Source organism: Balaenoptera physalus (assembly GCF_965194825.1).
Source record: "Balaenoptera physalus genome assembly, chromosome: 10".
NCBI lineage: Eukaryota > Metazoa > Chordata > Mammalia > Artiodactyla > Balaenopteridae > Balaenoptera > Balaenoptera physalus.
Genome location: NC_138889.1, coordinates 71510892 through 71528506, shown reverse-complemented (window position 1 = coordinate 71528506; position 17615 = coordinate 71510892). Strand labels below are relative to the sequence as shown.

Here is a 17615-nt window from a genome sequence, read left to right as displayed (position 1 = left end):
AGAGTGAAGATGTATAATTTCAGAACATTTTCCATGTTTATTTAGTTCTCTAATGACTTCTAAACACATTTGGATGTTTCAAAGTTTAATTTTTCATGGTGGATTAATAGATAAGCTTTGGAATGTAGATAACAATAGCTAACACATACACATATATATAATATATATGTGTATGTGTATATATGTATGTATGTGTATATACATGTGTGTATACGTATGCATATGTATGCGTGTATATATGTATGTGTACATATCAATATACATATCAATATATATATTTACTATGTACCAAGGAGGCACGGCACTACTTTACATACATTAAGCTGCATGACGAGGAAGGGCAGAGGCAGGATTTGAAAGTCAGCTGGATCTGAATCCAGGACTCCGCTCCAACCTCCTCAGTCTCCTTGGTCCCTATAAGCTTTGTTAGAACACCTTCAAGGAGAGGGAGTTGATGAGACTGCACATCCAAGGACCAGATCCTTGAACGAGGTGAGATCACAACGTCAATGCCCCCTTGACATCCCTGTTTCCCTAGAGAAAATCCCCCCCCTTCCTGCCTGGGTGCCCCACAAGTTCCTGCTAGTGATTACTCCAGACAACTGTTAAAGGACTTTTTAAAGGTACACAATTGTGCGTTCCTTAATTAAGTCCTGTGAATTATTCCAAGGAACCTCTTCAGAATAATCACTGTTTCACAAAAGTAAGGAGACGACGACACCAATATAAGGTACATATCTCCTACCCAGGGAATCAAGCTGAGTAATTAGAGTTTAAGGCAGATCCAATTATCCACAGCACACAGCCAGATTAAAAATCGGAGCTACTTGAGGAAGAAGAACCCAGAGGAACACAGAAAGCCCAACTGCCTTAATTCCTGCAGCTGAATGCTTGGACTGAATGAGCCACCTTCCATTTATCTAGCCCTCTCTCACCCACACGTCCACAAATCCTTACCTTGTTCACAAAGTTTCTTGGTCAGAGAGCCCTCATCTTGAAAATAAATGATGCGTTTCTGTACGATGCTAGCCCTGTGGGGAAAGAGGACACAAGCACATGGTAAGGAGGGCAAGTCGGGGGACGTCGGATCCCTGCTTGTCCACCTACAGCTGTGTGGCTTTGGGTGAGTGCCCCCAACACTCTGTGCCTCAGTTTCTTCATTGGAAAACTGGCATGAAGAATAATATCTACCCCGCGAAGAGTGGCCCCCGCTTGCTGCATCTGGAGAGGGCCCTCACACAGAAACGGAGACCCAACACAGCCAAAAATAAATAAATAAAAAAAAAAAAAAAAAAAAAAAGAATACTATCTACCTCCTAGGATTGCTATGAGAACTAAATAAGACAATGTATGTCAAGAGTTCAGCATATACCTAGAAACCACTCAACAAATATTAGTTACTGTGGTGGTGTTGGTGGTGTTCATATTATTATTAAGGTAGGAAGGTGAACTAACAGCATTTTCAATAACTTTTCTCAGTGGTTCATTTACTCTAGTTTCATATCAGATTATTGAGGCCATTTATAGATCAAACAAATTCAAATCAGGAAAGCATGTCAAATTCTCTTCCTGAAGGGGAAAATAAAACCCTAAAAATATATTTTGATTTGTTCTGAAAATGTCATTCTATATCTTTCCTGAAAGACTAGACGAAACTATCTCCTACGTTCTGAACAAAGACAACTTCAGCTGTTATATCTCCCTCTTAAACATGTCAAACATAGGATCTTAGAATTTGGAAAGAATATTTTGAGGTTGAAAAATGACTTGCTTTTGGCCAGCATATATTTTCTCTTTAATCTAGGATTGCACAGACATACTACTCCGCAGTTTATTTTCAGCTGGCCTTGAAGAGGCCTGAAACCCAGTGTTCCAGTAATTTGAAAGTCCACAACACAACACTGAGATGGTGCCAGTGGATCTTGGGCCATTTCTATTGATTTTCTTCAGCAATGTTACTCAATCAAAAGGTAATTTTCACTTTGATTTTCCCTATTTAACAGATAAAGGGAGCCCTCGACTTCATCACAGCTGACCACACTGAACCAGGGACAGTCACACAAGCTGCCCTGTGTCACATGATCTCAGACCCAGGAATGCGCCCAAGTGTGCATGGATCTGCAGAGCACAGAGGAGGTTCTCTTGATGGTCTGGGCCTAGGCCAAAATCACTTTCCAAAGAAATGTCTACTGTACACTCAGTCTTTCACAAAAAAGTAAAATTGAGGCCAGCCTATTAATGTCTTTTACAGTCTTTCCCCACCCAAGAGAGAAGAGATGTTGAAATAAATGAATGAAATATACTTCCTATTGACACAAGCTACTATAATTATTTATCCATTCTGTTGACCATCAGGCAGAACGTTTCTTTGGGCCAAGAGAACACTCTGGAGAACACTCACCCCAAAGCCAAATAACAAAGCCTTCTGTTAGTTGGAGTATCCCATCACCTACCACAGTGCTTCCAGAATGTTCCCCAGTGAAATTGCCTCAGGGACCCCTGTGGAGGGCAAGGAGTAGGCCTAGTGGGAAGTATCCCAGGCCCCACGTTCTTGCTTCAAACAAAGGCTCCAACCTCATTTCAACCCAAAGCAGCCCCCTCTCCCATTTGTCTTCCTGTTGTATTTGCTGGTGTATTTTCAACAAATAATTGTTGGAGGTGTGCTTAGCGACCAGGCATTGGCCAGGGACACTGTCATGAACAAGACAAACGGGGCCACTTCCCATTCTCAAAGTTGACAGAATAGTGGGGAGAAAGCATCAGACAACTAAACCCTCAGTTAATGAATGGAGACATCCACAGGGTGTGGGAGAGTGTATCACAGGGGTTCCTGACCAAGCCAGGAAAGGCTCCTCCCAGAAAAGGTGGCTGAGCTTAGATTTGAACGACTAGAAGCTAATTAGGCAAGTGGGATGGAGAAGCAAAGGAGAGGGCATCCTTTGTAAGATCCTTGAGGTGGGGAGGGCTGCAGGCTGGAGAACCCACGAGTGCTAAGCGAGGGAGGTGTGAGATGAGCTGGGGAGGTGGGCAGGGCCACATCGCCCAGAGCCTGCAGGGAGATGGCATTTTACTCCAAGCTTGATGAGAAGTCTTTGAGGAATGTGCCATGAGGCACATGATGATCAGTTCTGCCCTTTTAGAAGAGTCTTTGGGCCACAGAATAAAAACGGATTGGTATGTGGTTGCAGTACACGGAGCTCCCATGCAAATCAAATTTTGTTTCAATAAAACTCTCTTGATAAAATGGTTTGAAAACACCTGATCTGGGACTTCCCTGGCGGTCCAGTGGTTGGGACTCTGTGCTTCCACTGCAGGGGACATGGGTTCGATCCCTGGTTGGGGAACTAGGATCCTGCATGCCAGGCAGCCAAAAAACAAACAAACAAACAAAACACCTGAACTACAGGATAAAGTACAAACTTACCATGGTATTCAAGGCTCTTCATAAAAAACCTCCCTCAAACACTCCCCTGGCTTTATTTGTTGGCATTTTGTGCCATGCTCCCTGGGTTCTAGGCTATGCAAAGTTTATCCCCCTTGTCTGAACACCTCTTTCACTCCACCACTCCCTTACCCGTGCTGTTTCCTGTCCCAGAATCTCCCATCACCTGTCTTTGCTAGCATTGGTAACAAATACTCTGAATTTTCTTCCTCCTGCTGTGAGTAGGGGAATAATGGCAAACCCTATGATATAAAGGCATGATGATGCTTACAAAAATTAAATCACCCCCAGATTTTCCAAAACTATCATTATAAATATTTGAGGGGCCAGAGATAGAAAAACATATTTCCTTTAAGATATTTCTATTTCTTTCATGCCTTGTTTTATAAAGTCAAGTTGGCCCTCTTTTTGATAATAGTTGTAATTTCTGAGCACTTATCATCTGCCAGTCACTCTGCTAGGGAGGCCCTTCATGTACATTATCTTACATATCTTCTGCTTTACATATACTACACGTCCTCAAGTTCTTTATCAAACGCTTGGGCTAGATGTGTTTTTGAATTCAGAGTTTTTCAGATAGTAGAAAGTTAAGATGGCAATAGGCCATTAACATCCCCATGATCAAACATATCCATATTCTGCCACAAAATGAAACAATATTCATACTAAGAGAGTAAATAAAACTTACAAATAGCTTCACATCAGTTTAGGTCAAGTTCAGCAAACTTATTAAAATGCTTTTGTTTTCAGAGGGATTAAGATGAGGGTTTGTGGCTATTTTCACCCTACTCTTACAGGTGACGATGACTGAGATGCAGGGAGATTAAGTAACATGCTCAAGGTTTTGAAGTCTCCCACCTACTGCCAAAGTCCACGGTCTGTCTTAGGCTCAGAGTGCTTGCAAGGATTAAACACGATTACCTATAAAGAGTATAACTGCACTGTGAGGAACGTATTGTTATAAAATGTAACCTCGAATTGATTTGGGGGGATCTATTTTAGCATCTCACGGAGCACACAGTGGAGAGCTGAGACTTCGGTGGGTCTCCCTGGAGCCTGGGTCATCACCACGTGAAGCTCTCCATGAAGAGATGAGCGTATATCCCCATGTCCAAGCTTGGTCAACCCTCTGGACCATGCCCTTTGGATTTCAAACTCTGTGCAGATCCAATGTGGGATACAAGGCTTGTTCTGACCTGGCCCTGGCGATCAGGCTTTATCTCTATCCAGTCCCTCCTGCGCACCCTACCCAAACCATATCCTATACCTGTCTTCATGATCTCACACCCTTGGGCTCCTGTCCATGGGACTCCTTCTGTCCTTCCTTGTGACTCCTCAATATACACCACACACACACACACACACACACACACACACACACACACACACACACACTCTCTCTCTCTCTCTCTCTCTCAGTTACCTAACTCATACTCAACTAAGATGTTACTTCCTTCAGATTGATGTCTTGCCTGGATGTTGAGAGCCATAGCCACTTGGGCTTCTCCTACCCAGCACTTATTAACCTGTATTATAATTGCCTGTTTACTTTTCTATCTCCTGTGCTAGATTATAAGCTTCCTGAGAGCAGGAACTGTACCTTACTTATTTCTATAGATGTTAGTATCATTGCAATCCTGGGATTCACGTAGAAGGAACAGAGTTTGGAAAGGAAAGAGTTTGAGATTGAGTTGTCTGTAGGGCATGATGGTGGTCGTAGGGGGTAGTTAGACACAGGGACCTGTAACTCAGGAGAGACTTGAGGGGTGGGGAGGATGGATATGGGAGTCACTGGGGCAGAAGTCAGGATCAAAGCTTTTAGAGTGGCTGATGTCACCCAGGGAAAGTGTGTGGCGTGAGAAGAGAGTCTAGCTGAGCCCAGAACTCTGAATGCCAACATTCACCCACAGATATGTCAGCAGAGACCAAGACTTTGGAACGCTTGGTTGCAGAAGATGTTTCTTTTTATTCCCCATTTGGTCAACTCCTGAGAGAATTTTATATTCTGAGAAAGTACATTTCATTTCGAGTCTGTTCCCATCAAAAGTATAAAACTCAGCAGAGATTTATAAATCATATTATAGTTCAGAAAAATAATAGCTTTACAAGATGAGAATGCTGTTAGTAAGAATTCCCTCAGCATTTCAAAATGACAAATTTCTCCCATTCTGTGTTGCAATTTGGCAGTCCTGTTGCATAGCATTTATATACTGATATACTGAATGCTCTCTTATCATGAAAGAACGTGTTAAGGAAATCTAAATTAAATTTCTCAGTATGTTAGCTTCTCAAACTTCAGAATATTGAGGTTCTAAATAACTTACTAATCATTTCAAAAGTTTCCTTTTAAACCTAAAGTGGAACATTTCCAGAAATGCCATCCTGAATCTCTTAGATGCTCGGCTCTTTTCTGTCTGATGAGTTTCTTCATTTGCTGTTCTTTTTCCTTGGGGAGTTTGCCTGTTGGAGTAAAGTTAGAGCTGGCTAAGTTGTAGGTTTGCTGCCTAACGCTGAGAAGGCCTGGGATCCCTGTTCTCACTGAAAAGGGACAAGGAGACCTCAGAAACTGAAGGACTTGGGAGAGATCAGGCCACGAAATGAATTAAGAATACACATGGGTCCTCAGCGGCTGGGTCACTGCCATGTAGGGCTAATTCATGTAAGGTCCTTACGACATGCATGTTGCACAGAGTAAATACTCAGTAGAGGTAGTCATTATTGTTGCTGTTGTTAAAAATCACCAGCCCCTAACAAAGTGCCTGACACATAAAAGTACTTAATAAATAGAAGCTATTATTATGATTGATGTCAGGTCTGTCTCCTTTGCTTGTGGAGGGAGGAGTGAGGGCGTTATCTTGATCAGCTGCTTCAGGCAGAGATAATGAATGACTAAAATGAAGTTCAGGTTTGCGGTCTCCAGACTACTTTTGCCAACCCTCTTCCCAATTCCAGTAAAATCCCTATTACTGAACAGTTCTTGGAATACTTTACAAAATTTGCCTCTGATCTCAGGGATGTTTTCCAAAGGAGTGATCCAGTTTATAACAAATAACATCTATTTCCTTTTCCCAGTGAAAGAACAATTCTGTGGGAGGATGCAGGAATAAAATATTAAAGTCATAGCAATGGTAACATCATCAGGAACTGAGGCTATCTGCCTTATTTTACTTTGCAAGGATGCCAAGTGCTAATCTGATCATGGTCTCATGTTACTCAGCAAATATTTACAGAAGCTGGGTGCATTCCATGATCCAGACTCTTAACCAATCTTTTATATGGTTTTATGTGGATCTCAGGAAATGGAGCTGTGTCCAGGAGTTAACAGGCTTCCTGGCAGCTCATGGTAATGTGCCCAGGGGAGAAGAAAAGTGAAAGCTTATCTGCAGGGCTTTACCTACGGGACTCACAAGAACTCCATGGCTGTCCAATAGTAAGGTCACAAAACTATAGGTTCAGAGACTGGTATAGTTGTCTACCATTACTGCAAAGAAGCAAATCTAGTAAATTCTAAAAAATCTAGCTGCCAGGAGATTATTTCTGCTTAATTATCACTCATTCATGAAACACTTACTGAGCACTTATTTTGTGTCAGGCCCTTTGCTAGGAGCTGAAGATTCAAAGACAAGTAAGAGATGGTGCCTTCCAGTAAGGAGTTTCTAGTCCAACAGGGAAAAAGAGAGACAGAAAAAGGAAACAGGAAAGCAATGTTGAGTGCAATAAAGGAGAAGCCAGAGGATGCAGAAGAGCAGTAACTAACTTCACCTTGGCAAAGCTCCAAGAGGAGGCAATGACCCCGAAGGTCTGAATTGGCAGAGGGGCAGTGGAAATAGAGGATCCAAGAGAAACGTCGTAGAACAATTTAAAAGCACTTTGTAACTTACTGGATCCAGACCAGAAAGAGAAGGTTGAATACAAGACCTTTTATTTATTTTCTGTTTATTTAACAGTTAAACACACTTCTAAGTGCTTCATAGATATTAATTCATTGAATCCTCCCAACAACCCCATGAGGTAGACGCTAATATTATCCCTGTTTTACAGATGAGAAAACTGACACAGAGGGAGGTAAGTTAACTGATTCCCCATCTGCAACTCCCCGTCTGACTCCCCATGACTGAAACAAAAGACAGAAGGGGCAAGGAAGAATTTTATCTTTTAATTTTTGGAATTTCTATTGAGATAATTATAGCTGCACATGCAACTGTAAGAAATAATACAGGGAGGCTGTACATTTTTTGCCTAGTTTTTCCCAATGGTAACAATTTGCAAAACTTCAGTGTAATATGACAACTAGGATATTGACATTAATGCAATCCACCAGGCTTGAGACTGGACACAAAATTGGTGCCATAGGATTAGATGAGGGCCAGATCATGCCATTCTAAAGAAACTGTGCTTATGATAAGCTGTCACACTCTAAGATAGAACAATCCCAAATGACTCTAGAAATTCACAGTATGTTAGAACCCCAACTGGAGAATCATCTACAGGTGTGATCCTGACTCAGGCAGGAGGCCATTTCTGGCTGGGATGAGGTGGTGCCAGAGGTGGAGTTGGGGGGAATTATTAGTAGGAATGATAACTTCTTGGAAAGATGGCACTGAAACTGGACTTGAAGTCCCAGAGGCTGAGTCTGTAACCAGGGGTGAGTTCTTTGCAGGAGTTAGAGCTGCACACCTAAGAGTTCCTCGGAAGGTCCACCATCCATGGGCCTTGGAAGCAATGCCACCATCTGCTTTGGGCAGACTTCTCAAACTGAATCAGGGGAATCAGCTCCATGCAGTGCTGTACGTATACTTATAGCTTAGGTCATGACCAGAATCTGGCCAAGAGGTCAGTTAGGTTCTTAACAAGACTACAATCCATCCCCAACCTTGTATGGTCATTGGATTTCTGGAGTTCTTGATGCACATTATTGAACAAAGTTGCATCTACAAAACCCTGGTTTTGATTTTAACAAAAATTAGAGGAAAACTAGTTTTAGCACTCAGTTTATTTCTTCTTAGAATGACCCTGAGGATAACAAGCTTATTATGATTCCATTTTCTCTTATTATTGTCCAATTTTAGACCTCATCTTTATCATGTCTTGTCAATACTATTACTCTATAACTTTAAAGTTTACCCCCTAAAAATCCAATGGAAAATTAATAATGAGGAATTGACTTTCATACCATAAGAGAAATGTTAAAAAAAAAAAAAGGATAAAACTGGGTTATGTTTTTAAAGAACTAATTTAGATGTGAGAGTCATTAAAATCAGACAGACATTCACCTACTCATGTTTTTATTTAACAGAGTAGATGCCATGAAGCTGTGTTAGGAATTGGAGGTAAAAGATGAACAAGACAGGGCTTCCCTGGTGGCGCAGTGGTTGAGAATCCTCCTGCCAATGCAGGGGACACGGGTTCAATCCCTGGTCCAGGAAGATCCCACATGCTGTGGAGCAACTAAGCCCGTGTGCCACAACTACGGAGCCTGCGCTCTAGAGCCCGTGAGCCACAGCGACTGAGCCTGTGAGCCGCAACTGCTGAAGCCCACGTGCCTAGAGCCCGCGCTCCGCAACAAGAGAGGCCACCGCAATGAGAAGCCTGCACACTGCAACAAAGAGTAGCCCCCGCTCACCACAACTAGAGAAAGCCCATGCACAGCAACGAAGACCCAACTCAGCCAAAAATAAATTAAAAAAAAAAAAGAAAAAAGATGAACAAGATATAACATGTGTGACACTGAGTAGTGGACAGCCTGAGAGCTATGAATCACAATACTGCATAGCAAGTAGTAGAGTCTACCCAACATCTACTCCTTCCATCTGCCATGCTTGCAGAACACTCATTTTTCGAGGGGTAGTACCAGCTAAGCCAATCAGGATAGTCCTGTTCCCACTTCCCCATCCTTCCTTGCAGCTGGGGAAGGGAGCATGTGATTCATATGTGGTCTCAGTAACATAAGGGAAGGTTGACAGCACAGAGGGGAGAACTTCTGAGAAAGCTTTGCTTTCCAGATAAAAGAAATTAATGACCCACCCTGTCCTGTCCTTCTTTTTCCAGCCTTGATTACAACCACAATGTGTGAAACAAGGCAGCCATTTTGTGACCATGAGGAAAAGAAAAAGAAAACTCAGAGACACTGGCTCTGGCATCATTTAACTGCTGTCACTTGTCAATGACATCATTTAGGTAGCAGTCACCTACCTCCAGCCTTCTTGTTATATGAGAAAAATAAACCTTTATTTGTTGAAGCCATCGTTGGTCAAGTTTTCTAATGAATGCTGCTCTCAAAAGCGTGACTACCTGATGGAAAGAGGAATGAACAAAGTATTGTGGGAGTACAGAAGAGGGCAGTTTAAAAGGTAAGGCGGAGCAGGTTCTGCTGACCAGGATATTGCCTTGGGGAGCCATGGAAGCGCTTAGGTAGGATTGTGGGCAAGGATGCCTTGGTCAGAAGAGTCTGGGAGAAGAACACTCCAGATGAGGCCTTAAAAGAGGGCTTGGATTTGGTTGGTGGCAGGTTATGCTGCCCTTTGGTAGAACTTTCCATGGGGTGCAGGGGACAGTGTTCGCAGTGACTAGGAAGAAAGCAACAGGCCTGCCAGTACACTCCAGTCTGAAGAGAGACATGGCTGCAAAGGGGTGGGCATGGGGGGCAGCGCGGTGGGAGTTTGACGGGAAAACACAGGCAAGGGAAATATTCTTTTTTCTCTGGAGGGGGCTTTGCTGTGCCTATAAGCTGCAACTGAGGCAACAGTAGAAACCCTTAGGGGTACCTGCTGGGTCACTGGCTGGAAATTTGTCATCTGTTGGAAAAATATTAAATAAACTCACATGGACAAAATAAACAGACTGCAGGATATAGTCCCAGTTGTGGAAGCTCTGACAAGCCATTCTGGGTAATGATCAGGACCATTTCTCGTTTCCTTTAATTGTTTTATACCAAACTATCAATTTTTTTCAGCATCTTTTGAACCTTAACGGGTTCCTCCCTCTGGCTTAAATGGTCCATGGCATTTCTTAACCTTGCAAAAAGATGTACGTCTAATCCTTGAGCCTGGGGTGAAGGCAATACCTCACAATACATCTTTAGGCCAAAAAAATCATTTTCTCTTAAGGACACAAAAACACGGGGTTTGATGTTCCTGAAAAATTACTTTTTTTTTTTCCCAGTAAGTCTTAGTATGTTTTTCAGCATTCTGTAATATGATTACTGGCACCTGGGGTATTAGTAGTCAAGGGACAACTGACAGTTCACTGTTTCTGTAATATTGTTGGGTCCATGATTCTACTGTATAATGTCTCACACGTTTAAACTGCTAATCAGTGCCTGCCTTGCTTTCCCCTCCAACTTCTTCACGTCTATAAACTCTCGCCAGACTATAAGCCCCTCCGGCCCCGGGACTGTGTCTTATTCATCATTGCATGCCTGGAATCTAACAGAGGATCTGGCCAAGGCTTGAACCTGGGGTTCTTAATCTGGGGTCTGCAGACAGGATTCAGGATGATGAAATTTTGTGTGGTGTGCACATTTCTGGTTAAGAGTTCATAGCTTTCGTCTGCTTCTCAAAGGGGTTCCTGACCTTGAAACCTTTAAGAACCTCTATTAGGTCTGAAATGAATGAGAGTAGATATGTGAAATGGCATAACTGTCATTCCATTTCATAAAATCTCCAACTAAGATATATGCTTTTTTTTCCTAATGATGAAGGTTAAATTTTTATTCCAAGCACCCAAGGCTTCAACTGCTTTCTCTCCAAACTATGCTCTGATCTGAAATAGAATCTGTCTTGGTTGGAAAACAAGAAATAGAAAGTGAAGCATTGCTCCTGCGTTTCTCAGGTGTTCCTTGCGGAGTTCTGGCTGCTCCAGGCAGGGCGTCGGTGTAACCATAAAATCACCCCAGCCTGAGCTAAAGGAAATGCTGCCACACTGAAAGCTCCCTCCTGGCTGGTTCACACAGGTCACTAGTCTCTGTAGTTGGTTCCACCCTGCCGTGGCCACAGCTGCCTCCCCTTTCTGGGGGTTCCTATAAGCCAGGGCAGGCAGCGTCGTTTCTCAGGTGTAAGGAAACAAGCCGGGCGACACAGCAGAGTCCTGAAGTACAGGCTACCCGCCCTCCTTTCTGTTCCTCAGGGAGCCTCCCTATCATCCTGGGTTTTCCTGCACAGGAGCAGACCTATGCGTTGGGAGATGCTCCCTCCTCTAGATGGGGTTAGGGCGCGTGTGGAGGGTGCTGATGGCTCTCAGCTAGGGATTCATAGTCCACGAAGGGGTTGCAAAGGATTCTCGAACCCCTAGAAAAAGTGTATGCAAAATTGTAAGCATGTGCATTGCTTTGGGGAGAGATTTTACAAGAACCACTGCTCTGAGTTAGGAGTAATGATTTTCATGCCAGTTAGTACTCATCGAGGACCCCTCGCCCTGTCCCGTCCCACCTCCCCCAACCCCAGCAAGGACATGCATGGAAGAGTAAATGAATTCCCTGTACAATTCCCGCAGAAACCTCCTAACAGGTTTCCTCTCCTTACCAACCCATCGAATTTACCTACACTCGACCAGGGGATTAATCGTCACCTCTAGCACATTATTAGGCACCAGTGGTACCATAGTCCTAAATATCCCGTCTCCACCTCCTCCCTGTCCCACCCCACCCCAGCACGGGGTCTGGCACACAGTAGGTCCTCTCTAAACCAAGGTTCCTCTCTCACTTATAGAGCACAGTCCAAGCTCTTGGCTAAATGTCCACAGTCCCGAGCACCAGGACACAAGCTGCCTTCCATGCCTGACATGACCCCCCCTCCCCCCAGCACTTTCCCCAGCCACCTGAACTCAGCGCTGCCTTTTCACCGTGTGTCACATGACCCCTCCAGGCTTCCGCCCATGCTACTCAAACCAGGAATGCACTTCTGGCTCCTCTCTGCCCAGTCACAGCCCACTCATCTGTCACCATCTCACGGCCTCCTCAGAGTCTCATTGACCAGGACCTTCAGAACTGACCTCCTCTGGGTTCCTAGAACACCGTTGATCCTGACCATTCATTTGGCATTCGGGCATTGGGTACTCTTGATGTGTGCTTGCACTTTAACATCTTGTATTACCATTTAACTTATCGTGAGTCTACATTTGGGGCTTCTGACTAAGTTCTGAGCTTCTTCAGGGAAGGGGTCTTGCTGTACCCTCGTGGCCCCTCTAGCACGTGGCACAATGCCTTTCATGCGGGACACACTGAAGGTGTGTTGATCTGATCTGTTTTCATGGACTGCCTTGACCTGTCATTCAACTCTTTTACAGTCGAGTGTCTACCCTATGTCCACAATCAGGCAAGAAGCACAAACTCTCCTACATTACCAGAGCCACCCAGCGTGCTGGGTGAAGAGCAAACAATGACTGGTCTGAGTCATGAAACATTTCCCACTGCGTGAAGACCAGTTAAGTCTGCTTTGCTTTGTTCAAGCTACGCTGATGGCAACTGTTGGTCTCAAAAGGAACCATTTGGGTTGGATTCAAAATGCCTTCACAAAGCTGGGAATCAGTAGGATGATGGTACGTCTGCCAGGAGGAGGTTAAACCCAGGACAGAGCTTTCTTTATGGAAAAGACAGTTGCTGATTACACTATGCACCCCTCTTTGCTCAGCCCATGAGTTGACTCTTTGAAAAAAAGACACCCCTAGGTCTTATATTTTGACTCACTCCAGACTTGTCCCATATTTCTTCTTTTCAACATCTGCACCCCTCTTGTAGCATCTGACCTCATTCTTATGTCACATGAGCTCTTCAGAGGTAAGCCACAATCATTTGGATCCCCACAGAACTCTGGAGCAACAACATGGGACCACACGAAGCCACAAAATCTGGGCATGATTTGTCCTGTTTCCTAGCCTTTGTCATGGAAAATATTTTCAGAGATAAGTAAAAGGAAGAAAGGAAGGGAGGAAGAAAGGGATGGAAGGGATGGAAAGAAAGAAAGGAAGGAAGGAAGGAAGGAAGGAAGGAAGGAAGGGCAAGAGTTTTGACTTTCCGAGTAAAAAATGTGGAAGAGAAATTAATGGCACCTCGTTTTAATGCAGAGTAGAATACAAGTGACCAATTCTTTCTTTAAAAAAATATGGCAAATTTTAAAAATTCTACCAATGCTTGATATGGGGGACTTAGGAGTGATCCTGGAGCCTCTTATTCATGTTAAACAAGGTACTGAAAATCTTTTTTTCTTCAATCAGGCAAGAAATAAATTAAAACCCAACAAATTAATAAAAATATCTATCCTAAAGGTGATAGTGCAACCACATTGGGCTTCCCTGGTGGCGCAGTGGTTGAGAATGTGCCTGCCAACGCAGGGGACACGGGTTCGAGCCCTGGTCTGGGAATATCCCACATGCCGCAGAGCAACTAGGCCCGTGAGCCACAATTACTGAGCCTGCGCATCTGGAGCCTGTGCTCCACAAGAGAGGCCGCGATAGTGAGAGACCCGCGCACCGCGATGAAGAGTGGCCCCCGCTTGCCACAACTGGAGAAAGCCCTCGCACAGAAACGAAGACCCAACACAGCCATAAATAAATAAATAAAAAAGTAAAAAACAACAACAACAACAAAAAAAAAACCACATCTATATGTTGCATGTCTTGGAGAGATAAGGAAGCTGGACTTGACAGCATGTGTTCCTGGGAAATGCTTAGATCTTCACAAAGTAGAGATAAAAGTCACCGTGAAGATGGAGAGGAAAAAGAGGGAGGGAGAGGCGGAGGCTTCAATTTCCTCACCTTTATAAGGGAACAAGATTAAAACCAAATGGTCACCATCTCCGGAGGGCAGCACAACAGATGTCCTAGAAACTGGACCCTCACAGTGTGGTGGACCCAAAGATCAAACTTTTTCTAGGGTCTGTGCCCTGGTCAATGCTTCATTTTGTTTTTGCAACAGAGTGAGTTTGTACCATCAGATTGGGATGTACATTTCCCTATTTTTCTGGATGGCTCCATGTCAAGGATGTTTCTGATACAAAGTAAGATACATTTCAAGAAAGTGAACTAGCAGAATCCTTATCCTAGGAGGATATTTGGTGATGATCTTTTGGAAATGACACTTTGCACTGTATTTATTTCCCCCTGCATCCAAATGTATCAATATGCATAGTGTTTCTTTGGGTTGACATAGCTAGTCTTGAAAATCTGTAATTCAACTTCCTGCTTACTTGGATTCTTCTCTGTTCAAGCTGCCCTAGAGATGACCAGGAGTCCCTCGTGGCCCGAGGTCTAATGTCACTGACTGGCCCAGTTCGGGATGATATTGTACCAGATTGTCTGTAGAAAAAGCTAATAAATCCTGGCCTTCCATGTGTCTGGTACCCTCCTTAGGAAGGCCAAACCAGTCCTTTGATCCATAAACTGTTATGATTTGTGCAATGTATTTTGTTGAAAGCAACAAACTGCAACTGACTGGACTGGGGATCAGCACATGAGCCAAAGGCAACCATAGATGCGTTAAACATGAGGGATGCTGGCTGCTTTTGAGTTGCTTTCCTGCTAATTCTGCCAAGTAGTTCCACATATTGAATAGTGCAAACTGGCCTCCTTGAATTGTCTTTTGCAAAAAAGTCAGGTAAATTAAGAGAAGATGGGTCACTTACACAGGTCTAGGTACAGAGCAATGGACAACTGTTCAGAGCACTTTTCTGCTCCTCTCTGGAGCCTGTGCCATAATCCCATTGTGACCCAACATGGCTGTGGCTGATGTGATAACGTGACTTGCCATGCTATATCCCCGACACCCCTGTATTTGTGTGATAAACTGCTGGCATTGAAGGTCGGCTGTGCCTGAGGAATACTACATGGAAACCGGCAGTTAGCAACATTCCCATTTGGATCCTGTTGGGCTCTTCTGGTTGTTGTCAGGGCTCATCAGCATGAACATGAAGTTGTTTTGATTTGCTGCTGTCTCTCTGCTATCAGAAAACTGTTATCAGGAAAATCGCATTAATTAGCAACAGCTGAGAGGAGGACCAGCTATTTCTGAGCTGCAGCTGCAAGTCTCTTTGCAATCTGTTGCCTAAATTTTAACAATTAACAGAATAAATAGACTCTGAATGTATTTAATCACGTTAATTTTGTTTCCCTCTATTTGTATTACTGTTTAGGACTGGTAGTTAATTTACATTAAATACTCTGATACCATTAGCACGCTTTAAAGCATAACCTCAGCTTTCCTAATCCTGTATGATTTACTGGAAGTGATATATTGTTTAGCTTAATGCTAATTTTTTAACTTTATGAGGGAAAATGAAGAATTAATTAAAATTTACCCAAAAGGTTGGTCTATTAACCAACATATTTGCTTGAACTGAAAGTCTTACTTTATAGCTATGTTGGGTAACAGAATTGGACAGATGGATGCATGGATGGATGGATGGATGGATGGATGGATGGATGGTGGAAGGAGAAGAATAATGGATAGAATAGAATGACAGAGATATAGAATAACAGACAGACAGATACATACATACATACATACATAAGGACTTAGATTTAAACCTTCAAAATTCTAATCCCACTTATTCATTTCTTTTCTTTATAATCACCATGAAATCAGCATGATAAAGACATGGTATAATAGAGACACCTTTACAGTCAAGCAGATCAGGTTTGATCCTGGATCTACCTCTTGAGTGTGACCTAGGTGAATTATAGCCCTGAAACTCAGTTTTCTGCCCTACAAATCAGGGTTAATATCTACTCTTGTGAGCATTAATGAGCTAAGCCAGTATGCAAAGTTCCCTGGCATGATGTAAATGCTTGAAAAATATGATCTTCCTTTCTTCTTTCTACTTTAAACCTCATGTTGCTATTTAACTTCTCATGTATTTATGCTTTTTCCACCCAGCTAGAGAGTTAATTAAACCCTTATGAAATAGAGACTTTCTCTTGCTCATCCCTGAACCTACCCACAGTGCACTGCATAGTGACTAGGGCCCACTGGATGTTGGTACCAATTCACCAGTGTTAGCCCACAAGCCTTGACTTTATCAGCTTGTATAACAATAACAACTAACATCTACTGAGTGCTTACTATGTGCCAGGCACTCTGTGGTAAGCATTTTACATACTTCAAGTGTTCTCAGCCCTGGCTACTCATTAAAATCATTTGCGGGAGCTTTTAAAAAGTACTGACATCCCAATTCCATCCTAGTCCAAAGAGATCAGATTTCCAGAGGTGGGGCCAGAACACAGGTGATTTGACAAAGTTGCTCAGGTGACTCCATTGGGCAGCCAGGATCGAGAATCACTGACATAGATTATCTTGTTTAATTCTCCCACCTATGAGGTAGGGACGGTTATTATCCCCTTTGCAGATGGAAAAAGCCAAGGCACAGAGGGACCAAGTCTCTTGCCCATGTTTATACAAGCCTTAAGCAGTGGAGTCAGGATCAGGAGCCCAATATGGTTGACTCCACAACCCATAGCTCTCTCCCAGCTCCCATTTACAAGGAAATCTCAAGCTAAAACTATGGGGCAAAGATAGAATATGTAAGTGTCCTAAGTGTTATACAGCAATTTGATCATTTAAAAAGTGGGCATAAGATGGCTCCTTGGGACACGAGTCTACCATCTTCTGAAGCCAGCCAGGAGCCTTGCTGCTTGTGGCCTGCAGGCCCCAGATCGGGGAATTTTCTGGTAAGGCCCGGACAGCTGCTGGGAACACTTGTCCTGAGACTCTTTGCTTCAAAATTCCCTGAAGCAGCGCTGGCTGCCACTTGGCAAGTGGAGCAGGGAATTGACATCAGGGAGCTGAGAGGCTCAATACCGTAGGGGGACACGGGTTCGAGCCCTGGTCCGGGAGGATCCCACATGCCGCGGAGCAGCTGGGCCCGTGAGCCACAACTGCTGAGCCTGCGCGTCTGGGGCCTGTGCTCCGCAACAGGAGAGGCCGCGATAGTGAGAGGCCCGCGCACCGCGATGAAGAGTGGCCCCCGCTTGCCGCAACTAGGGGGAGCCCTTGCACAGAAACGAAGACCCAACACAGCCATGAATAAATAAATAAATAAATAAAATTAAAAAAAAAAAAAAAAAAAAAGTGGGCATAAAACACAGCAAATCTTCTCTATTTAAAAAGTGGGAACAGGTTTCTATCTTGACTTATACACTCAGGGTCTCTGTGACCCAGTTCAAATCACTTTACCTCTGGGAGCCT

The 17615-nt window shown here is 43.6% G+C and overlaps 1 protein-coding gene across 2 annotated transcripts in view; it reads right to left on the bottom strand.

Moving 5' to 3' along the window:
- Positions 1-17615, bottom strand: part of SPON1 (spondin 1) — a 257094-nt gene that overhangs the window by 154067 nt on the left and 85412 nt on the right. For both annotated transcript variants that reach the window (XR_014267793.1, XM_082476001.1), the window contains exon 4: positions 958-1031. Coding sequence is in view for 1 of the 2 variants with exons in the window: in XM_082476001.1 (XP_082332127.1) it covers positions 958-1031 (74 nt within the window). In the remaining variant the exon portion in view is untranslated. The remainder of the gene's footprint in view (positions 1-957; positions 1032-17615) is intronic.